The sequence below is a fragment of the Sinocyclocheilus grahami genome, unplaced genomic scaffold, assembly GCF_001515645.1.
Source record: "Sinocyclocheilus grahami isolate Dianchi unplaced genomic scaffold, SAMN03320097.WGS_v1.1 scaffold542.1, whole genome shotgun sequence".
NCBI classification, from domain to species: Eukaryota; Metazoa; Chordata; class Actinopteri; order Cypriniformes; family Cyprinidae; genus Sinocyclocheilus; species Sinocyclocheilus grahami.
Window position 1 is genome coordinate 248,898 of NW_015505721.1, and position 21,943 is coordinate 270,840.

Sequence of the window (21,943 nt, forward strand, 5' to 3'; positions counted from 1 at the left end):
TGATACGCACTGTGCCTTCCACTATTTTAAATAGTGTATGAAAAAAGTAAACATTTTGACAGGATAAGCGTTTTAAACTGTATTAGGCTATGCCACACTGTTTTCATCTAAACCATCTAAATCATATTGCATGTGTAATTCAGTTAGTGTTGTTATCATCTTGGAAATAAAAATATAGCTTGGTTCATTCGTCACACACACATGCTCTAACAGCTATTTGACTATAACCTTCAAACAAATCTATTTAAGATAACGTAAAGTTTGACTAATGGAGTATTAAGGCAAACCAGGAAGACAAAACTGTAGCCTATAGTTACTGTAAGTGCATTGCATTGTGGTAAAGTGTTCCATGCAGTAACCAGGATGTTTTTTTTTTTACAAATGTAGCAGGTTAAGTACTGTACATGTGCACATTATACTTTATACTGTATTATAGTAAATGTGAACCTGAGCGTCCCTTACATGTGCAGCTACATCCTGCCCTTCAGAATCAGATCAAAGATATTTTTCGATAATGACATTTATAGTTGTATGCAAATTGTGAGGTTTCTCTGTTCTCATTATTTATGGTCTTACAGGCCTGCAGGTGCTCTGGAGTTTAATGGTGTTCAAAAACAAAAACAAAAAAAGGTGGTGGGTGGGGGCATAGAAGAACCATGCATTCTGACATACATACATAAATAATTAAATAAACAATAAGAACCTTTTTCCACTAAAGAGCTTTTTGTCTAAAGATTTAATTGATGTTAAAGGTTCTTCCTGGAAACACAGATGCCAAATACATCTTCTAAATAATTCTATTTTTATGAGTGTAAGTTTGAATAATTTAATGAACACTATTTATTTGAATATTTTAGCTGCATCATTTGAAACCGTTTTAATATTTGCTTGAGTATTTTTAGTGCAAATCTAACATTAGTATTAGCCTATAAATAAATTTCTCTATGTCACTTAGAGAATTTGTCATTAAACAAACATTCATTTTGTAGGAATGATGAAAACATTATGATTTATCCCCATATGTAAAATAACTATATTAGTTATGGAATATTAAATGGAATATTAGTGTCCATTTCCCCGTTAGGATGAAGTGATTGGCTGAACTCTGATCCTCCCTCTTTCAGAGTTTCTCTTCTCTATATGAGTATCTCACTCTCTCATTCTCTTCATCTCTCCTCTAAACTTAATCTGCTCATCACAGTCGAGATGCTGATAATATTCTATTGTGTTATTCTCTCTCTTCTGTCATGTAAGTTACACATTTCACTCTAAACATGTTGTTCTCTCGGGGATGTCAAGGTTGATGAAATTAATTTGATACATTTTAGGTGTCAGATGTGTGAAAGTGGTCTCACAGAAACCTCCAATACTGACAGAACAAAAAGGGAGATCTGTGACTATGGACTGTAACATTGAAAAGGCAGAGAATTATTATGTCTAAAATCATCACAATTAAAAGAACCAAAGACTTAAACTACTTCAGTCTGTGTGCATTGAATTTATTTAATACACGAGTTTCACAATTTGAGTTGAATTACTGAAATAAATTAACTAATTTATTGAGATGCACCTGTATGCTTGAATCACACATATAAAGTAAAATGTAACAAATTTCCTTCCACCAAAGGCAGAACTAATCCAGAAGCCACGCTTACAAGAGATTGAGGGATTTCACTCATCCTGCATCTACAAGACGGCTGGCATTGACATAAGTCTGTAATAAATGTGGCACTGGAGAGTGTTTTACAGGAGTCTTTTTCTGCCAGAGGCACTGAAACGTTAGTCCAGAAGATGGCGTCCTTACCTCACTGTGGTACGCCTTGAAAAACTCACTAACAGGAAAAGTTCATTTTCGAATTGATAAATATGCAGTAATTAATTTTAAAATAAATGAATAAATAAAAAAATAAAAAATGTGTGGTAATGCTCTGGGTTCAAGAACAAGTATATGTGACATGCCGTCGATCACCACAGAAAATTGCCTCGTTCCTCAATAGTGTTATTTACTTGGATTTACTCCATTTTAAACAACCTTGTCTTTTCATGAATACTTATTAGACTGTATATTTGATCAAATAAATGCAGCATTGGTGAATCATTTTCAAAACAAACCAACGTTTGAACAATAATGTGTCTTTAGTCTGTGACAATTTCCTGTTTCATGGTTTTGTCACAGGAGAAAGTGACTGTTTAATACTGATTCACTGCATTTTTTTTAAAGAAGTAGCCTACTAATTAAAGATTTTGTCAGGTTTTTTTCTTTTCTTCTAAAATTTCAGACTTAAAAAAAAACAGCATATGCTGGTTAGGTATGTTTTGGTTTGAGCTGGTTTAAGCTGGTCCTTAGCTGGTCATGTGCTGGTCCTAAGCTGGTCCTAATCAACTAGCTCCTCCTCAGGACCAGTTTAGGACCAGCACATGACCAGCTTAAACCAGCTCATGACCAGCTCATGACCAGCTAAGGATCAGCTTAAACCAGCTCAAACCAGCAGCCATGTTTCAAAACACACCTAACCAGCATATGCTGGATTTTTCAACAGGGTTTTCTTTAAAAATCAGTTATCAGCATATGAATAAGGTTCACAATAACACAGTGAGTCTTGTCAGAACAGAAGCAGCACTGCTAGTTCAGTCCATATCCTACTCTGTTGATATAAGCCCTACGATAAATGATATAAATGCACAAAAAGTGTCCGTGTTCAAGAGGAGCAGTGTCCTTCATGTTTTTTCAGCAGTATTCTCTGTCCCAGTTGTCCAGTATTGTGGGGTTGAAGCAGGATGGTTCGCTGCTATTTACATACAGGGCAGTGTGTTGGTCTGCTTGCTCTTGCACTGAAGTGATGTACCATAAGTCTTCTGGCACGTCCAGCTCCAGGATCTTCTGCTTGATGCGCTGATTCTTCTCAATGGTCCTCCGCTTGAACTTAAACTCAATGATGGTTTTGGTGTAATGGTTTAGAGCCGTGACTGCCGAGCCCATGCAGGTGCCAAACGAGCCCCACGCCAGACTGACAGAAAGAGTCGAGGAGCATGATAAATGATCATATGCACCATTATTACCATGCATTAAAATAAATAAAATAATATTTAATTTAAACTTTTTAATTTAAAATGTTTTAAACATTATCGAGATATGTACAACATTTATCAGGGAAAGTGCATATTTTTGGTGCTGTCACTGTTTCTTGAAGTTTTTCATCATTTTAACCATTTATTTATTTAATCAATCATTTATTTATTTGTGCAGTGGTTACTATTTTTCATAGAGTGATGTTTGATGAATTGTATTAAAACCAATCAGTTTGGTCTGCAAACATCATAATATATATGAATTGTAATAATAGTATATGGAACCCACAATATGTAAAAAAAACGTGGCTTATTATTTGTAATGTGTCATATGTTAAACTCACAGATAGGACCAGCTGTAGTCCCATGTCTTAGGTCTCCAGTCTTCTGGACCCATCTGGACAGCCAGCTGGAAAGCTGTGGTGAACATCATATGTGCAACCATCCCGAAAAGGCCTGGGGCACAGAAAAATGACAGAGCATGTGTTGTGTTTGTGTTTGCCTTGATCCTCAAGATGTCGGTATACATTTCAGTATAATAACTATATAAAGAATAAATTCTGTCCAGTTGCAGAACCAACTGAAAAGCCGACAGTAACACTTAGTGCCTTTTTAATGGGACAGATTAGCTATGTTGATTATAGGTTGAAACCCATTAAACGTTAAACAAAATATCAAAAGTGAATATTTCAGAAGACCCCCAACACTGCTGCCATGCACATATGCATCATATGGCAGGTGCTGCTGTGCATCTAGTGTGTTGGTGAGCATTCCTACAATCATCAGGATTAGTGCAAATATAGGGGAGGGAGGATGGTCTCTGCTGGCCATGTCACGTACCAAAACCACTAACCCCCACACCAATCCGATTACAGCAGAAACCACCAAATCCCCATGCTGTTGGGACAGATCGCTCATTCAGACCAGAGCAGACAGGCAGCTTCCTGTCCAGAACAACCTCTCACCCACCCCTGCATGCATTCACTGCAAAACATCTTTCTCTTAATCATGTTTCCTTTTTTTCCTTTTGTTTTTCAGTAAAACTATTGAAATATTTGCTTCACACAAAAATTGTGTAATATATTAAGACCTTGCTTTCCAGAGAACGTTTATGCTTAAATTAAGATTATTTTTGTTTAAATTAAGATTCAGGACATCGATACAAAAATTGTACAGTGATTTCGGTCACAGTTTATTTAAGTTCCAGTTCTCTATTAACAAACCATTGACTATGACTTTTGCCTTAATAAACACTTAATTTGCTGCTTATTAATAGCTAGTAAGGTAGTTGATAAGTTTAGGTGTTGGGTAGGATTAGGGATGTAGAATATGGTCATGCAGAATATGTGCTTTATTATAAGTACTAATAAACAGCCATGCATGCTAATAAGTAACTAGTTAATAGTGAGAATTGGTCCCTATACTAAAGTGTTACTGTGATTTTTAAAACATTTTGCACATTTTTTTCCCCTCTACATTTTTCTGTATACTCAAACTGACAAAAAATGTTTAGCATGCAGTGTCAATGTTGGCCAACGATTTTTTGATGCATTAATTTGTTGTTGTAAGCAGCCCTGAAGTGCAGGATTCCTTTCTGCTGACATCAAACAAACAAATATCCATTTAAATGCACAATAAAGAAATAAATCTTGCAGAACATAGTCTCAGGAAGGCAGTTTTTCCACCTTGTCCTTCAGTGCTAGTGCGACACTGCTCCGCTGATCTCTGTGGCATCGCTGACCCATCATTGCTCTCTGTAAAGTGTTGGGAACATGTGGAGTTGGATTTGTGCTGTATAATCTCATCTCTGTTTCACAGCTGGGGCTGACTGGCAGGAGTTGAACTAGCAGGATTTTTAGCTTTTCTGGCAAATGAGCATTCAAGAGGGACTAAAGTTCCTCTGTCTGTATCTGCCGAAAATGTGAAAGCAAGAAGGATAAATGGACATTTGTTGCTTTTCTAGGAAACACAGTATAATTACTGCACTTACTCTGCAGTAATTATAGGAAAACATAATTTTCAGAATTGTGTACAGACTCTAAGAAAATTCCATAAATATAGGGCCTAATGTACTGGGTTATCATGAAGGAATTTTCTGTTTTGAATTTTTATAGGGTTAAAGGAAATGTCCATAAACTTGCTGTTGTGTTTTAGTTTCAGGGTCACATCATGGAAAACAGGATGCTAATTGCTCTTTCACAACACTTTGGATGTACAGTGTAGGCTGCAAAGCCTATGACGTGTTATCTATCAGTGCATTAAAGTAATAGTTCCCCTAAACATGAAAATTCTGTCATCATTTACTCACCCTCAAGTAGTATTTAAGAATCTAGGGATGATTTAAGGATCTACTGTCTCAGGATGCTTAGTCGAGTAATAAAGAGCATGTACAAGTTGACAAAATAAACGTTATAGTTAATACAGTGGTGGCCAAAATTGTCAGAACACTTGCCATATTTATGAGGTTTCCTTTGTTTTTGTTGAATTGGCCATTACAATACCCATAAAACTAATTTGCTGAAATATTGCCGGAACTACCGACGGAAGGAACCTGCTGGAACATTGAAATGATGGACTGGCCCCCTCAAAGTTCACAACCTCATCAAACTAATTTGGGGCGATTTGGAAAATAAACTGGACAGATCTATAGTACATTCAAAGGAAAGCCTTTGGCTTGAGTTGCAGAAGGCATGGGATTACATTAGTGTTGAAGTTCTCAGGGAATATATTGACACTATGCCAGAGTGATGTGCTGACGTAATTGCTGCAAAAGGTGGACATACCAAATATTACAGTTAAAAGTGGATAAAAACAGTACGACTTCATCTGATATTTGTTGTGCTCAGAGCAACCATCTGCATGTTTCATGAACATTATGAAATGAAATCATGCTTTGGATGCAAAAAAGGTCAATATTTTCAAATCTGTCAGGTGTTGTAACAATTTTGGCCACCACTGTAAAAATATATACATTCAACAGTTTCTTCTCTTCCGTGTCAGTCTTCGACTCGCATTCACGAGAATACCACAACGCATGCATGTGCATTCCTCACACCGAAGAGAAAAAATTATTTCAGTTATTTTTGATTTCTTTGCACACAAAAAGTATTCTTGTAGCTTCATAGCATTACGGTTAAACCACTGATGTCACATGGACCATTTTAATGATGTCCTTACTACCTTTCCGGGCCTTGAACGTGGTAGTTATGGTGCGTTCAAGTCATGTCGGATAGATCGTATTTAGGAGTTGAACGCACATGAATGCCACCACAAAGTCATTATTATGAGTGGGAAACTCGAAATTTTCTTTAGGCGTGTCAATGAGAAACATAGCGGAATCGCTTTGACGGTAAATTTTTGTTTAAATTAATAGTTTAGTTGTCCTATAAACTTAAATTGTTCTTGTTACGCAGCTAGTTAATGAAATTCAAGTTAAAAAATGCTATCATTTTTACACATAGGTGAAAAATCTTTTGATTTGCCATGTTGCGTGTTGCATTTAGCTAACAGCTTTTTTTAATCTCTGTATTTTAGCATTTGTTGATGCTGAAAATCAGTTATACTGGGATCCTGGTCTAAAAAAAAAATTTAAAACACAAAACACACCTGATCTGAATTCTTTGCTCTTCATTTTCTATAAGCAGAGTTAACAGACCCTGTTGTATTTTCTTGTAATTTATTAAAAGAAGGTACTCCGCCATCTTGTGCCGACTAAACTGACTTGAACGCACCTGACTTGTCAACTCGTAAGTACGAACGTCCCAGGAGGACTTGAAGGCAGCATTCCATTGCTGTCTATGGAGGGTCAAAAAAACAAAAAACAAAAAACTAAAAAAACTTGTATTTCACCAAAAATTTTCTGAAGATGAACGAAGGTCTTATGGGTTTGGAACGACATGAGGGTGAGTAATTGATGACAATTTTCATTTTTGGGTGAACTATCTCTTTAAACTAAAGTCAAAAAGGTTTTTTAATTTATAGAAATTAGTTACCTGAGAGAGCGGTGCACAGTGCTGCAAAGGCATTGAGCTTGAGTCTGTTTATCAAGTTAAAGCATGGGCACATCTCTATCACCATCAGAGCTCCACTGGTGAACAGCAGAGCAATGTACAGACACTCAGCCACAATACACAGCCAGAGCACTCCTGAGAAAGAGACAGAGAGAGAGCTGATATATCTTGATTATCATCCGAGACACTGATGTCCTGTTGCTTTTACATTAGCATTGACCTTTATACATCATTTCAACTTTATTTACATTCCATCTGTATATATTAACATAAACATATGCTTTCATAACAAGGTGACTACTACAAAGCATAAAATGCCAGCAGGAATACAAAGCAGAGCTAATACAATATCTGTTATAATTTTTTTAAAAGTTTATCAGATGTAAATATTAAACAAGCTACCGTTATAATAGTTTCCTCAATATACGATTAGCATACATTCATGTTTACCTCCTCTATTATTGACGTTTTAGACAATAGATATTTATAATGGCAATAAAATGATGTGTTTTTTCTTGCTTAACTTATTTTCTAGGACACTTTCATACAAAGATAATGTTACAAAGATAATTTAATGCACCTTTAGGCTACTTCAGTTGCTTAACTCTTAACGCCCTCACAAGTATCCATGTTCACACGCACTCTTGAAAAATGACCTTGTGTACAGTGGTGTGTTTAGAGGATTTGGGGGCCCTATGCAATTGGACAATTGGGGCCCTCACCTCAGTTGAAATAGCTTTCTTTTTGGGGGCCTCCTGGCACGTGGGGCCCCACACAATTGCGTGGTGCCTAAACACGCTACTGCTTGTGTAGGAAGTGTTTGGGTGGTTTTATTGTGTGAATTTAATAAAGCCAGTAGCTGTAATGGAACTGTGTAAATTCATTTTAGGGTGACAATACAGAGAATTTAAGATTTGATCAGCAATCAGTAATACGGGATAATGTATGTTTGTTGTTCATATGAATAACATGTAACACTTGTTACTTACCCACCTCTTTCATGATCTGGTGCAATCTCTAAAAAGCTCCTACAGTTAAACCCTATGAAGAGAAAAAGGGTTTGTAAACACTTGCTACTGACTCAAAATGAGCATAAACAAAGGGATTCACATTCAATAAAAATGAACAACAATATTTACATTATTTTGTTAATTTATAAATCATAAACGCTAATGTTCAATGTTAATTCATGCTTGTTCATTATATGTAAACTAACGCTCCCTTTCATAGGTTCACTCAATGCTGCGTTAGTAGCCGATGCTATGGGAACACCCAGGTGTGACGGTTGTCTGAACCCCATATACAGAGAGAATTGCAGTTTGAGGATGCTGATGGAGGAGCATATCATAATGCAAATTTGGCCGTGAAATTGGTTTGTCACTATAGATCTGAAGGGTGTTTACTTTCATATTCAGATCAATTACAGACGTTTCTCAAGTTTGCTTTAAAGCTTACCAATACTTCCTGCTTCCTTTCAGCCTAGTCTTAGCACCTTGCCCAATTCCAAGGTGCATGGATCCATTAGCTCCATGTATATGGCATTTGTGTGCAGACCTTCCTTTTCCATTGGCTAACTGTAGCATATTCTGGGGACTTGGTGTCAAGACTCTGTTTTTTATCATAATTTTGAAGTCTGGGGTTGAGGATGGATCCCTGGAGGAGTGTTCTATTGCAGAACCAGCAGACCATGTTTTTAGGGACAGTATTAGCCTTAAACTTGATGCAGACATGGCAGACTCCTGCTTGTGTTCAGTCGTTTCGTACCTGCCTCTCTGAATATTTTCAGAACAGGACAGGATGTCAACGTAAGTCTGATTTGCAGATTTTTGGGTCAGCTGCTTCACCAGTGATTCTTCTGGGCCTGTTTTGGAGAAGAAACTCAGGGAGTTTATCCCTGCTGGCTTTTTCAGTGCGTGAGGGTCACATGCAAATGCTATCAGACCCTCATCATATGGACACAACGCAAGTTTGTGATTCGAGGTGTTTCTCTAGGCAGAGTCTGTCACCGCAAGTCAAATCCCTCACTAGTAGGCAGGAATGTGGTCTACTAATGCTTCCAAACCATCAAAGTTTGGATCGGTGGACATATCTCATTGCACATAAAGATGGAGATGGAGATGTTGGCATTGGTCTTTCACCTGGGCTGACGGTGACCATTTTTGATACAAGGGTTCCCTCCACTAGGAGGTATTGTGCTCTCAAATGGAAGCTATTTGACTCTTGGTGTGGGAATGGCAACTTGCTGGTTCATTGCTGGAGTTCTTCAAGGAGTGTTTTGTCTCCCAGTTTATGCGGGGGACAAGATGGTTGATACTCTTCTGGCATGTTTGTGTTCCATCCTGGGAACTGTGGTTTTAGAAGGGCTCACTAGGTCTCGATTTGAACTGGTGGAGTCAGCCCTGAGATGTTTCTGACTCTCAAGTTGGTTCTGTTTATGGTTTTAACATTGTAGAAGTGTATCAGAAATGGGATTTCTCTCATCTATGAGCCGCATAGTTTAACTTCATCTCTAAGTCTTAGAGCAGCAGGTTCCCATAGAGTGAACCTATGAAAGGAAACATCTTGTTTACATATGTAACTTTAGTTCACCGAATAAGTTCCCTGACACTGCGTATTTTGTTATTGCTTTATTCCTTCATCAAAATCTGAGGAGAATAAATTTGAGTCTTTTCATATGGGCCTGGAAGTGTTCTCATAGTGTCAGCTACAGTCTGACACAGCGTCTCGTTCCCTTTTCAGGGAACCTGAAGATTACATATGTTAAGTTCAATTTACAGATGTTAAGTTAAATTTAGGTTTTAGTATGTGCAGAAATCAACATATTCAATTCAAGTTCAATTCAAGTTTATTTGTACAGCGCTTTTCACGATACAAATCATTGCAAAGCAACTTTACAGCAAATTGAGTTTCTTCAACATTTAGTGGTAGTTTATCAGTGGTGACTGTCAGTCAATGTACATATGGCAGAAATGTACGGAAAAATCAATTAAAGACGTAATCAAACAGACGATGAACACTATTAACAGCAATTATTATATGATGCAATCAAACTTATAGCAAAATGTGGCAAGAGCATAGAGCAAGATTAATACACTCTAAAAAATGTTGGGTTAAATACAACCCAGTGCTGGGTAAAATAGGGACAAACCCAGCAATTGGGTTGTTTTGACCCAGTGATTGGGTTACTACTCAGAAGGTTGGGTTAAACATTTAACCCAACCGCTGGGTCAAAACAGCCCGATTGCTGGGTTTGTCCCTATTTTACCCAGCACTGGGTTGTATTTAACCCAGCATTGAGTGTAATAGTGCCATTATTCATTGTAATGTAAGAATTTATCATGATGTGTTACCAAAATACAGGTGTATTAACATAAATCAACCAAAAAGGAGTGTTATTCATTGATAGTTTATATTAACTAACGCTTCTCTTCAGTGGGGCGTGTCAACACAAGACATGTGAATTGACCCTTTGCCAGGAGCTTGATTGACAGGCGATCTGATCAATCATAATGTCTAATCTGCCAATTTGTCCGACAAACAAACCAGACAGGAGAGCAGATTAATATCGGTGGACTTGAACTTGAAAAATGGTGTGTACTGACATCTTTCCGCAGTTGAAACAAGTTACCTTCTGATGTTCATTCATGTAGATTTCGTGCTATAGTAAAAATGAAGTGATGTTTGGTTAAACTGAGGCGCTACAGCGATCTGTCACAACACATTAAAGAGCCACAAAATGGTATTTAAACAGCATGGCTTAGCATGGACATAGCAGGGGGACGGGTCTTTGCAAAGGGTCAGCTGCTGCCTAGGACTTTGTATATGTCTGAGAGGTGGTCTTATTCAAATGGCTAGCTATCAACATAGAAACCAGCTGCAAATTGAAACAGCTCACTGGATGACACAGTTTCAGACTCAGACAGCCCATGACAAACTGGCTGCGCGTTTTCTTTTCAGCTGGCAGACACACCAGAAACCTAACTAAAAAGCTAAAAAAGTGAAAAATTCATTAGATGTCCCCTTTAAGAAATGCATTAGTATATGTACTGCACGAGTTAACATCAACAAAGTTTAAATAATGCTGCATATACACATCTTGTTCACTGTTAGTTAAAATAATCGTTCACTCAAAAATGAAAAAAAAAAGAATTAATTTCTTACTTCTTTTGAACAGAAAATAAGATATTCTGAAAAATGTGGGCAACCAAACAGTTTCTGGTCCCCTTTGACTTCCATAGCATTTTTTCTTACTGTTTGGTTACCCGCATTCTTCAAAATATCTTCTTTTGTGTTCAACAGAAGAAAGAAACTCACACAGGTTTAGAACAAACTGACGGTGAGTAAATGATGATAAAATTTTTATATTGGGTAAAATATCTCTTTAACTATTTCATTAACTGATGTTAACAAACACACATTAATTTCTCCTGAGTCTAGTCCCAGAGTTGGAAAATAAACTATTCTAAATGTTCTAGTACTGACTGAGTATTTGGCATTCGGAAGTCAAGTCTTTGATGGGATACTGTCTGTTGCCTTTTGACAAAAGAAACACTGTCCAAACATGGTTTCACTTTTACCAATCACAAGTGGAACCTTCTCCTACTATATTCTCCTAAATTACAACCCCTTGTGCAGGCAGTCCAACCATGAGAAAGAGCCAGTGATGCCGTCTTACCTATTAAGTCCACGGTTTGTTCGCAGGAGAACCAGATTCCTGCGTGGAACTTCCTCATGAGGAACTTCTCCTCTCCGGTCTCGTAGATGTACTGTACCAGCCGCGTGTCATTGATGTTGGAGCTGTTAAAGCGGATGCAGTACGTCTGCTTGACTTTGACCGGCCCCATGCAGAAAGGCTTCACTACCTTCCTGGTCCCCTCACACCAGTAGTTAGTGGTGACGGCCGAGACCGCCAAGGCGAATGCCACGTAGTTGAGCGTGAGAGCCAGGGATGCTCTCTGAGCACGTTGTATACCCATAGTGCTCCAGGAGGCACGAGGAGACAAGCAATCCTGGCTTCGAGGTCCTTGCTTCAGACATTCAAACGTTTTGCAATTGGTATCTTCAGGATTAATGTGTTTCACTGATCTGTACTTTCTTCTCCTTGATAGACTAACTGGATGAGCGCAGAGCTTTCACAAATGACAGCTGCTCTACTTCATACTCTAATGCTATCAGGCTCTTATGTTTCACTCTAACTAACCCTACGGTCCCCCTCCCAACCCATGATTCACCTCCCCCCGTCCTTTTCACTGTTATCAATTCAAAGGGCAAATTACATGTGAGACCTTGATTTTGTTCGTCCATCTAAACCAGTAGCTTATTTTTGTGAGCATAGCAATAAAACAGATTATCAATCAGATTATTCTTCAATCTGATGCAGGGCTGTTTGCCAGCATCTCAGTGGAAACTTCCCCCATTTTTCAAGACCGCCTTTCAATGATCGGCAACAGATTTTTGAACAATGATTTACAGTAAAAAAGGTAAAGATAAACCTGTACCGTCTTTGATGCTGTGAAGAAGCTCTTACATCTGTTTGTGCATGCAAGAACTGTTGCATTGCACACACACACACACACACACACACACACACACACACAGAGCTTATATATATGTGTGTGTGTTTGCACACAAAGCAAATCCTGTCCTATTTGACAGCTGGATAATCGATGCAGAATATTTCATACATATATAGGGAAACAGCTCTGGGAAATATGTTTAGGGGCTGACAGATGTCAGCATAAATGGACTCTAGACCAAGCCCTCAATGGCTTATGTAATACATTTTAATTTAACATTTATTATTCAAGAATTTACAAACTATCCAGAGGAGAATAAAGAGATCAGCATTGCATTTTTATTAAATGCTTAGATATTTGTTGTTATTTACTCACCTTCATGTCTTCTTTGGAACACAAAATGAGATATTTAGCAAAATGTCCATGCAAAATATCATACAATGAAATTCCAGTAAGACTTTAGATTAGGAAACACATATTTACTATTAAATAAGAGTTATTAACTAAGAGTCAATAAACTCCCAATTTGCTACTTATTAATAGTTAGTAAGGTAGTAATTAGTTTAGGTATTGGGAAGGATGAAGAGACATGTATCTAAAATATGGTCATACAGAATAAGGCATTAATATGTACTTTATAAGTAGTAATAAACAGCCAATATTGAAGTAATACGCATGCTAACAAGTAACTATAGTTAATAGTGAGAATTGGTCCTTAAAATAAAGTGTTACTGAAATTACTTTTATGTAAAGATTTTGTTTTACACTTCTACTCTTTTAGAGCCAGATTTTTAATCTTAAACTAAACAAACTATGAAAATCCATCAAAAAATGTGAATTATAAAATAGTAAAAGTGTGATAATTGGAAATAAACCAACTCAATGTTAAATATCAATGTATTCAGCTATCCCACATTTGTGGCATTATTTATATAAATTCTTTTGAAAATTAATGTACTTGTTTATCAAGGAGACAACAATGTCTGTAAACAGCTTAAGATGAAATATGAGCTGTGAATAAAAATCTAAGTAAATATCATCTAAGCAGAATACGTTTGGTTATCATTTCAAGTTAAGATGTCATTTTGCCAAAAGTGTAAGAATTCACATTTAATACGGCTTTGAGCCTTGCTCACCCATTTTTTGCTTGCACTACATAACCCGTAGTAGATTAACAAATCTATATGTTACAGTGATTGAGATATTATAGGTACAGCAGAGTATTTTTATTTATTTATACATTTCTGGCATGAAGATGGCAGAGTTCGATAGGTCTATCTCAATCTGACCTAATGACATCATTATCACATGGCACAGCTGATTGGTTCTCTCCTGTATTGGTAGCCAATGAGCTCGCTGCTCAACATTCAAATATATGACTAGTGCTTGCCGTAGCAGTTGCAGCTTGCTTCAGAAACCCTACACCTTCCCCAGCTCCCCCTCTATAGATCTGCTACGAGGTGATTTATGTACGCTATATGGGGGGTATTTCATGTATGTTATATTTGCAGCAGCAATATATCTTACATGCTCACAGCAGCATGTTGTGGATGTATTGGCAGTAGCAAGTCTCGGTACTTGCTCTGCAGCAGCAGCAGCAGCGTAGCAGATCTATTCCGCCAAGACCAAATACATTAACATTGTCATGTACATTACCATGCCAATCCCTCCAAGAGTTGTCATGACAGAACTTACATTTTAATCTGTTCCTCACAAAAAGCTATCGTACGATTTCTTAAAACTTGGAATATAGTTGCAATGTTGCAAGGCTGCATTGTTCTTTGGTAGTGGTGCTTTTTGTCATTTCAGGGCTTGACAGCACTTAACATTCATTCACTCCTGAACAAAAGCAGCATGAACATTCTGCTGAATGTTTGCTTTTATGTTCCAAAGAAGTCATGTAAGTGAGTAAATGATAGCAGAAATTTCATTTTTTAAACAATACAATACAGTAGGCTATAACAATTAAATTTAGGATTTTTCCCCCAATGCCATTTCATATGAACAGGTGACAAGGATGCATCCTACTAGAGGATAAAGGTTGGAAATATAGAGGGGAAAAAAGGAAATTACTTTTTTTTTTCTCCGAGGTGCTGTTGAACAGGACATGTCAGGACTGGATTAAGGCTCATAATATCAAAGAACAGTGGTGGATGTTTATGTAATATGGAATCCAGAAGTTTATCTGTTTCTGGATATTTCATGATTTGTCACAGAGATATTCATTTTACAGAATGTAATATTTTATTACTTCTACCTAGGCAGATTTGCTTTTCTTTTTTTCTTTTTCCGGAAATCCATAATAATAATAATAATAATAATAATAATAATAATAATAAATCACATTGAAATATACAAATTAAATGTAATATACACATTAAATCACATTAAAATATACAAATTAAATGTAATATAAAACATTTAATGCATGTAATATACACATTAAAATACACAAATATATATAAAAAAAACACACAGGCGACAGATCCACAAACATCTTTTAAAAGGAGTTTCAGATGCAATGAGGATTATCTGACATTTGATGAGGACTACCTTATAGGACATACTTAGACTTTATATACAAACAACTCACTACATTCATTGCCATACTAAATATGGTACTGGCTGAAACTTTGCCCTCGCCTTATTACATGTATTAGATGCATAAGGTGTATTGCATTGAATTTTTGCAAGGATTTTAATTTTGACTTTAAAATGACATGCTCATTAAAGGACAAAATGTGCAAAACAACCAAATATAATTATCAAAGTAATAAGACATGTATAAAGTAGAATTAAAGCAAACTGTTGCTGAGTCAAACACCACAGCAGATTTGGTTTCATTTTTAAATGTCCAAACTATTTTTGTGATGAGCCAGTTTAATTCTTACTGTACGTTGCACTTCATGCATTCATTTCAGAACTAATCCTTCAATATCTGTGCATGAGGTTGAATGTCGAAGTGCATGAGCAGAGATTGCATTCAGGACCACGCTGCCCACTTGATTGCGGTTTTGCTGTAACTTCCTGGAAAAGGGAAGCTAAAGCATAAGACTGCTTTATGTAATCCTTACCTGCATATCCTTCCATGCTAAACTTAATTGCTTTTGTGTTGTTTCTTCTACACTGTAAAAGACAATGTAAGTGTTGGCAACATGGTGAAGAAACATTACATGTTTTTATCCATTTGTTTGTAAAACAAACAAATAACAAATTAAATAGGCACTGCCTCTAAAACATGTAAAATGTTTCTGTAGTAATTTTGAAATTACAATGTCAGCATTAGATAATCCTGTTAAATGGCTGAATACAACTGATTACATAAATCAGATCTGACCTCTCTCAAGCCAAGCCGCAGAGCTCATATGAAAAAGAAAAACGGTTATCTCTTAATAATCAAAAACTCAAAGGACACCTATCTTCAAACTCTTTTGCAGGCTTTGGATGGCTACTTGACTGGTGATAAATAATATGTTTATTAGATGAGACTGTGTGGCCTAGATTTGACCAGTCCCGGTCCAGGCAGTGCATCAGTCATGGGGATGTGCTTGGCGTCAGACATAAGCCCAGTTTCCTAACCCACTGACGCCACGGCAGTTTAACCAGGTAAGATGTGTTAAGGAGGTGGGTATTAGATTTGCCTGACATGATATGATGAAATAATCCCTCTGCATGCAAGCGAGCTCACCACTACTGGCACCAGGACAAACACAATCAGAAGGTCATTGCCTGTTTTATCTACTGTCTATATATAAAGAATGATATTGCCATATGTTAAGGCAATATACAATGTTCACATATGTTCATTATCTGAGTAGATAACAAAATAAGTTTATAAAATGCATAACATCCCCACATTAATAAAATCTATATGATGATTTTTATATGGTATTATGTCAACATATACACAAACATCTGTATGTGTAATCTCTTTTTCATAATTTGTAATTATTTAAATACATGTCTATCTTTTGTATTTACTTGTATAATATCAGCATGTATTGATGGGTTTTAGGCTAGGTATACATGTAGGCCTACATAACATATATGTCCAAAAAATATATATGTTAATAAATACCAATTTCCAATAGGTTTAATATATGTTTGTACTTCATATGACAATATACTGTATTTCATACATACATTACATTAGTTTATGGGATTCAGGGTTGCTGCCATTTTGCACTTTCAGCATTGCTTTTTATTGTTGGTGCAATACTGACTCAACATATGTTATGATTTTGCACTCAACTTGCTTATTTGAATGATGGCAACAGGAATGCGCAATGGTTAGGAATCCGGTGTTAGGAATACATTGTTTCGGCAATTCCATGTAGTGCAGTACTGTTGCAAAATGCAGAAAAAAAGAGTGAAAAACGGTCAGAAAAAATTTTTAATTATAAAAAAAAAACCATTAAGGCTAATGCTAATGGTCCTGAATAAAAAGCTAAGAACCAAAGCACAGCAAACACTATCACTAAGATCAGTTTCCCTTTTTTGGCTGGCAGATCTGTCGTCAGTCATAAGCTGGTTAACAGAGCAGTACTGACCTCCAATGGCTTGAGGCAACACAAATAGACGATGTGTGCTAATGAGTTCAGAGCTGTCAGTAGCTCAGTCTGTTCACCAAACAAACCAAAGCACAAGAACCCTAACACACAAACCACAATAAACCCCATCAAATAAAAAAAAAGCAACACTAATTGACATGACACTTTAGGACAGGGTTGCAAAATCCAATATGCCTGTCTATCATAAATATAGAAAAGTCATTCCCCTGATACTACTAAAGGAAACTCTCCTCACTGAACCCCACTCAGGGCAGGAAGCACAGAATAACCGAGCATTCACACTCTTGCGTTTAAAGCCTGACACAACTGAATGGAACAGAAGGCCTCATAAACTCAGGATGAATCCTAAAATAAACTAAATGCAACTGCATTGCACCGCAACAGCTGCTTCCAGTGTAGACAGCTTCCCTGCTAGCTGCAGATGTGCTGTAATATCAACTTAATTCCTGTTAGTTTTGCCATACTGTCTCGGCATAACCAGCCAAGGATTTACATTCTTAAAAAATAAAAGGGGTTGACAGAACAGGGGTGTCCAAACACGGTCCTGGAGGGCCACTGTCCTGCAGCTTCAAATTTCCACAACACACCTGCCTGGATGTTTCTAATAAGACCTTGATTAACTAACAACTCTACATGGCATTGGCCCCTTCAGGAGTAGGATTGGACACCCCTGTTATAGAAGAACCAGTTTTGGCTCCCCAAAACTTTTTCTTAGTGTAAAGAATATTTTCCCACTAAAGAACCTTTTTTTGTAATGGAAAGTTTCCATGGATGTTATTAAAGGTTCTTCATGGAACCATAGAGGCTTATCAAGAAGTTTTTATTTTTCAAGAGTGCATGGAATCGATTTACTATTATGATCAAAAAGCAACTCAAGTAAGTAAGGGTATAGGTCATGACCACTGATAGGTCATGACCGACAAGAGAGGTCATTTCATGGATGGGTGCCAAATGAAACCAAACCATAGTCAACCATAGTTGAAACACATGGGGCATACCCCCCCCCCCCCCCCCCCCCAAAAAAAAAACATCTCCCATGTCAGGCCCCATGACTTGATTTTGAGTCTCTATCCACTTGTTAAGTCATGACATAAGGAATACCATTTCTGGGACCAAGTCTCTACTCGTTTCAATTGAGAATACCAAATAGTCGTTTATGACCACTATTTATTTATAGCACATATTTAAGCTAAGCTTAAAGTCTCAAGGCTCATGATGTCCTGGACACCAATATTTTAACAATTCTTAAAAGATAAATCTGGCCAACTGAGATTTCAGTTATTGTTCGGTAGTATTGCAGCACACTGTGAGTGTACATTAGCACCGTTTGTTTTTTGCATTTGGCATCTGATTTGCGTTTGGACCTAGAAATGATGATGCGTGACGCCAGATGTCAAAGCCCCAAAATAGTGTTTCTTGAAGAGACTCGCACCATACTATAACATGAACCACCACACTGTTCATATTTCTGAAGATAAAATAACAATTTGTAGGGTGTTGTTTCATAAATGCACCTCTGGGATTTTACACATCCTGTTAATTACCTAGTCCATTGAAAGTAACAGCAGATGGTCGTGTAAGCTGGTGGGTCTTAGGTCTTACTGGAATATGAACCCCCAATGTAAAACGCACCTGTCCCACACTTTGAGCGACGCCAATCGCGTTGCTCATCTCACTTGATGACACAGGTCATTCAGTAACAAAGGGCAGAGTTTTGTTTGCTATCCTCGTATTGTAAGACCCTGTTGTGAAGGAGCAAATCAACATAATGCAGCACTCATCAGAAGTAGTGTGACGTAACTAACTAATCTTTCAGAAAGCCTGTCTGGATTTAAATAGAGATATACATAATCCCATTCAGCACTTAGAGGTGTTGTCAGGGGGAGACAAGTCCAAAGAGGGGCCAGCGAAAGCACTCAACACAACGCCGTCCCATTGTCCTGGTCGGAGAAAGAAACGGTGAAAGCAGAGATAGCGTGATAGAAGAGAAGAGGGTGGGTGAAAGCAGAAGGAAACTCAGCAAATCTGCCCCTTTGACCCGCTTGCACAGCTTGGGAATATGGGGAACACCAAGAGCGGCGCTTTATCCAAAGAGATTCTGGATGACCTGAAGCTGAACACCAAATACACCGAGGAAGAGCTCTGCGCATGGTACGCCACCTTCCTCAAAGAGTGTCCCACTGGACGCATCACCAAGGAACAGTTTGAGGGCATCTACGCCAGTTTCTTTCCAGATGCTGACCCTACCGCTTACGCTCGGCACGTCTTCCGCAGCTTTGACACTAATGCCGACGGCACCTTGGACTTTAAGGAGTACATTGTGGCGCTTCACCTTACCTCATCAGGCAAGACTCTGCGCAAACTCGAATGGGCGTTCGCTCTGTACGACGTAGACGGCAACGGAACCATCAGTAAAAACGAGGTGCAGGAGATTGTAAGGGTGAGTATCGCTCATAATTGCCACATCCTGCATTTTCTGTTGATTGAGTATGGAAAGTTTGCAAGACTGAAGTTCGTTAAATGTTTGTTTGCCTTCATTGCTCATGGCATTTAGTAGTAGGTTGTATTATGTAGTCCAACAGTTATGACCAAATGGATCAAGAAGCTCAGGATAGATTACACCACCTGATAATACAACTGTCAATAACTTCAACACGGCCGATGCCAGTAGTTTTCTATATGTCATTCGTTAGTTGTTAGGTTAAGAACGACAGAGTTGTAATATTTTGCATTCTACTGGTAACAGTCAATATTCAACATGATTCCCGGCGAAGACCAGAAAAACCTTCCGGAAGATGAGAACACGCCAGAAAAGCGAGCAGACAAAATATGGAACTTTTTCGGAAAGATGGAAGATGGTAATAACTCATCACACAATGTGCCATTGCTGTAGACTACACAAATCATGCCGTGTTCTAATAATCCATGCATCTTCACAATTGTCTTCACAGATAAGATTGGAGAGGGGGAATTCATTCAGGGTGTCATGGAAAACAAAGACATCTTGAGGTTGATACAGTTTGACGAGCCAAAGAAGATTCAGGAAAAACTTAAGGAGAAGAAGCATTAATAGCCACATTCCCATGAGACTGATTTCTATTCATTTGACACTAAGCCTACACGATCCAGACTACTTCTCCAGGCCACAAGCTGGAGATATTCTATCAATACACACGCCAGAGCCATGAACCAGACAAACGTAGACTTTCTTGTAACACATACAAGTCTTGTGTTCTGGACCATCACCACTTCTACCTGAAGGGCCTCACTGCTATTTTGATTGCTTTTAGAATCCGATCGATAAGAGGTCCAATCGAATTAGGCTTGTGTTAACAGTCCAACTCTCTGCTCAATCCTCTTAGGATCTGAAGGTCGGGTAAGACAAATCCACAGGGTCCAGTGGCTCTCCTCTTTTAGATCCCTTCAGGGTTAAGGTGGTTTAAGCACGCAACATGCATTCATCAGACTCTGAAACCATCTGTTTAGCAGGTGACTGGAGAATTTTTAAAGAACAAATTTCTTGTACTGTGTTTCTTAGGATGTGTAGAAATGGTGATGAGAATTTTAGAGAATTTTTATGATAAAATTTAGGAATACATATTAAACATTTATAAATCTACGTCATTACTGATCAATCCACCAATGCCAATAAGCCAGTGGTGTATTTTAACAAAGTAATAATACTTTGTTACAGTACTTAAGTATTTTTGGGGAGTATCTGTACTTTACTTGAGTTTTTATATTTCAGCCAACTTTTACTTTTACTCCACTACATTTCCTAATTAAAATGTATACTTTTACTCCGATACGTTTCCCCAAAGCATATTCGTTACTTACTACAAAATAGTCAGAAGTCAGAAGAACACGGACTGCAGGAAAGCACGTTTAACGAATCAGTGGTCTGCCGTCTGCAAGTTAGACTCCTAAAAACACCTTTGCTCATGTGCAAACAAGTGCGCGCACAACCGCGGATGATTCATTTTCCACTCAAGTCAAGGCTGGGGCATGCGATACAGTATCGTCTGAAATAACATGGTAAGTGTTGTAATGATGTGCGATCTGACATTATCAAGTATATCATAGAGAGTGCACGCACGGGATTTATTAGTCTATTAAAACTCCAAATTCAAGGCATTCTAAATTGTAGACGGCAAAAATGCTTCTGTATACTTTTTTATGTTTATATAATTGAATATAGTTAGAGTAGCCTTCTGTTTTTCTGCAAATATCAGCATGAACACATATAATAATCATTTTATACAAGTTCAGTAAAGCAATAAGTGACTTACATTTTAGACAAAATATTGCTTGTTTTTGCTCAATTTTGCCAACGAAAATAGTTCCAAACAAAGATCACAGCACTGTTTTGCGTCTCTGAGCAATGGACGGTGTTTTCTTATTGAATGAATCAGCTTTTTGAACAGATCGGTTGATAAAAATTATTCAGTGATTCACTCATTAACACAGTCAAGTGCTTTGTTCCTGAATGAATCAGTCGTTTGAATGAATCGGTTGAATCTCAATGACTCACTCATTAACAGTCACTTGCTGTCACCTATTGGCGGTTTTAATTTCACATTTCGACTATTTTGTTCATGTTTTAAATTATTTCATATATCAGTATTCAGCGTTTTATGTTAAAAATAAATTGGAATGAAAGACACTAAGTACTGGATGAAGTGCTTCTTATTCTTACCCAAAAATTCAAAATGGAACAGGGACGCGGGAAGTAGGGGTGCTGAGGGGGCTGCAGCACCCCCTGTTTTCACATTGTTGC

The 21,943-nt window shown here is 37.6% G+C and overlaps 2 protein-coding genes across 2 annotated transcripts; one reads left to right on the forward strand and one right to left on the reverse strand.

Moving 5' to 3' along the window:
• Positions 1–2,728: 2,728 nt before the first annotated feature.
• LOC107555658 (germ cell-specific gene 1-like protein) lies at positions 2,729–12,055 on the reverse strand. The gene is made up of 5 exons (XM_016238523.1): positions 11,755–12,055; positions 8,073–8,120; positions 7,062–7,214; positions 3,414–3,525; positions 2,729–3,008 (listed from the first exon to the last, which is right to left on the reverse strand). The coding sequence occupies exons 1-5, from the start codon at positions 12,053–12,055 to the stop codon at positions 2,729–2,731; spliced, it is 894 nt and encodes a 297-aa protein (XP_016094009.1).
• A 6,950-nt stretch (positions 12,056–19,005) lies between these two features.
• Positions 19,006–20,859, forward strand: LOC107555668 (recoverin-like). The gene is made up of 3 exons (XM_016238537.1): positions 19,006–19,606; positions 19,913–20,024; positions 20,118–20,859. The coding sequence occupies exons 1-3, from the start codon at positions 19,226–19,228 to the stop codon at positions 20,234–20,236; spliced, it is 612 nt and encodes a 203-aa protein (XP_016094023.1). The 5' UTR covers positions 19,006–19,225; the 3' UTR covers positions 20,237–20,859.
• The last annotated feature ends 1,084 nt before the right edge of the window (positions 20,860–21,943 follow it).

Bases quoted from the DNA above. Each gene is read 5' to 3' on its own strand.
- LOC107555658 (XM_016238523.1), bottom strand. From the start codon at position 12,055: ATGGGTATACAACGTGCTCAGAGAGCATCCCTGGCTCTCACGCTCAAC. The intron at 7,215-8,072 runs GTGGGTAAGTAA...TCTCTTTCTCAG, and splicing joins TGCACCAGATCATGAAAGAG to GAGTGCTCTGGCTGTGTATT. The intron at 3,526-7,061 runs GTAACTAATTTC...TCTGTGCCCCAG, and splicing joins ACTGTGCACCGCTCTCTCAG to GCCTTTTCGGGATGGTTGCA.
- LOC107555668 (XM_016238537.1), top strand. From the start codon at position 19,226: ATGGGGAACACCAAGAGCGGCGCTTTATCCAAAGAGATTCTGGATGAC. The intron at 19,607-19,912 runs GTGAGTATCGCT...TACTGGTAACAG, and splicing joins AGGTGCAGGAGATTGTAAGG to TCAATATTCAACATGATTCC. The intron at 20,025-20,117 runs GTAATAACTCAT...TTGTCTTCACAG, and splicing joins TTTCGGAAAGATGGAAGATG to ATAAGATTGGAGAGGGGGAA.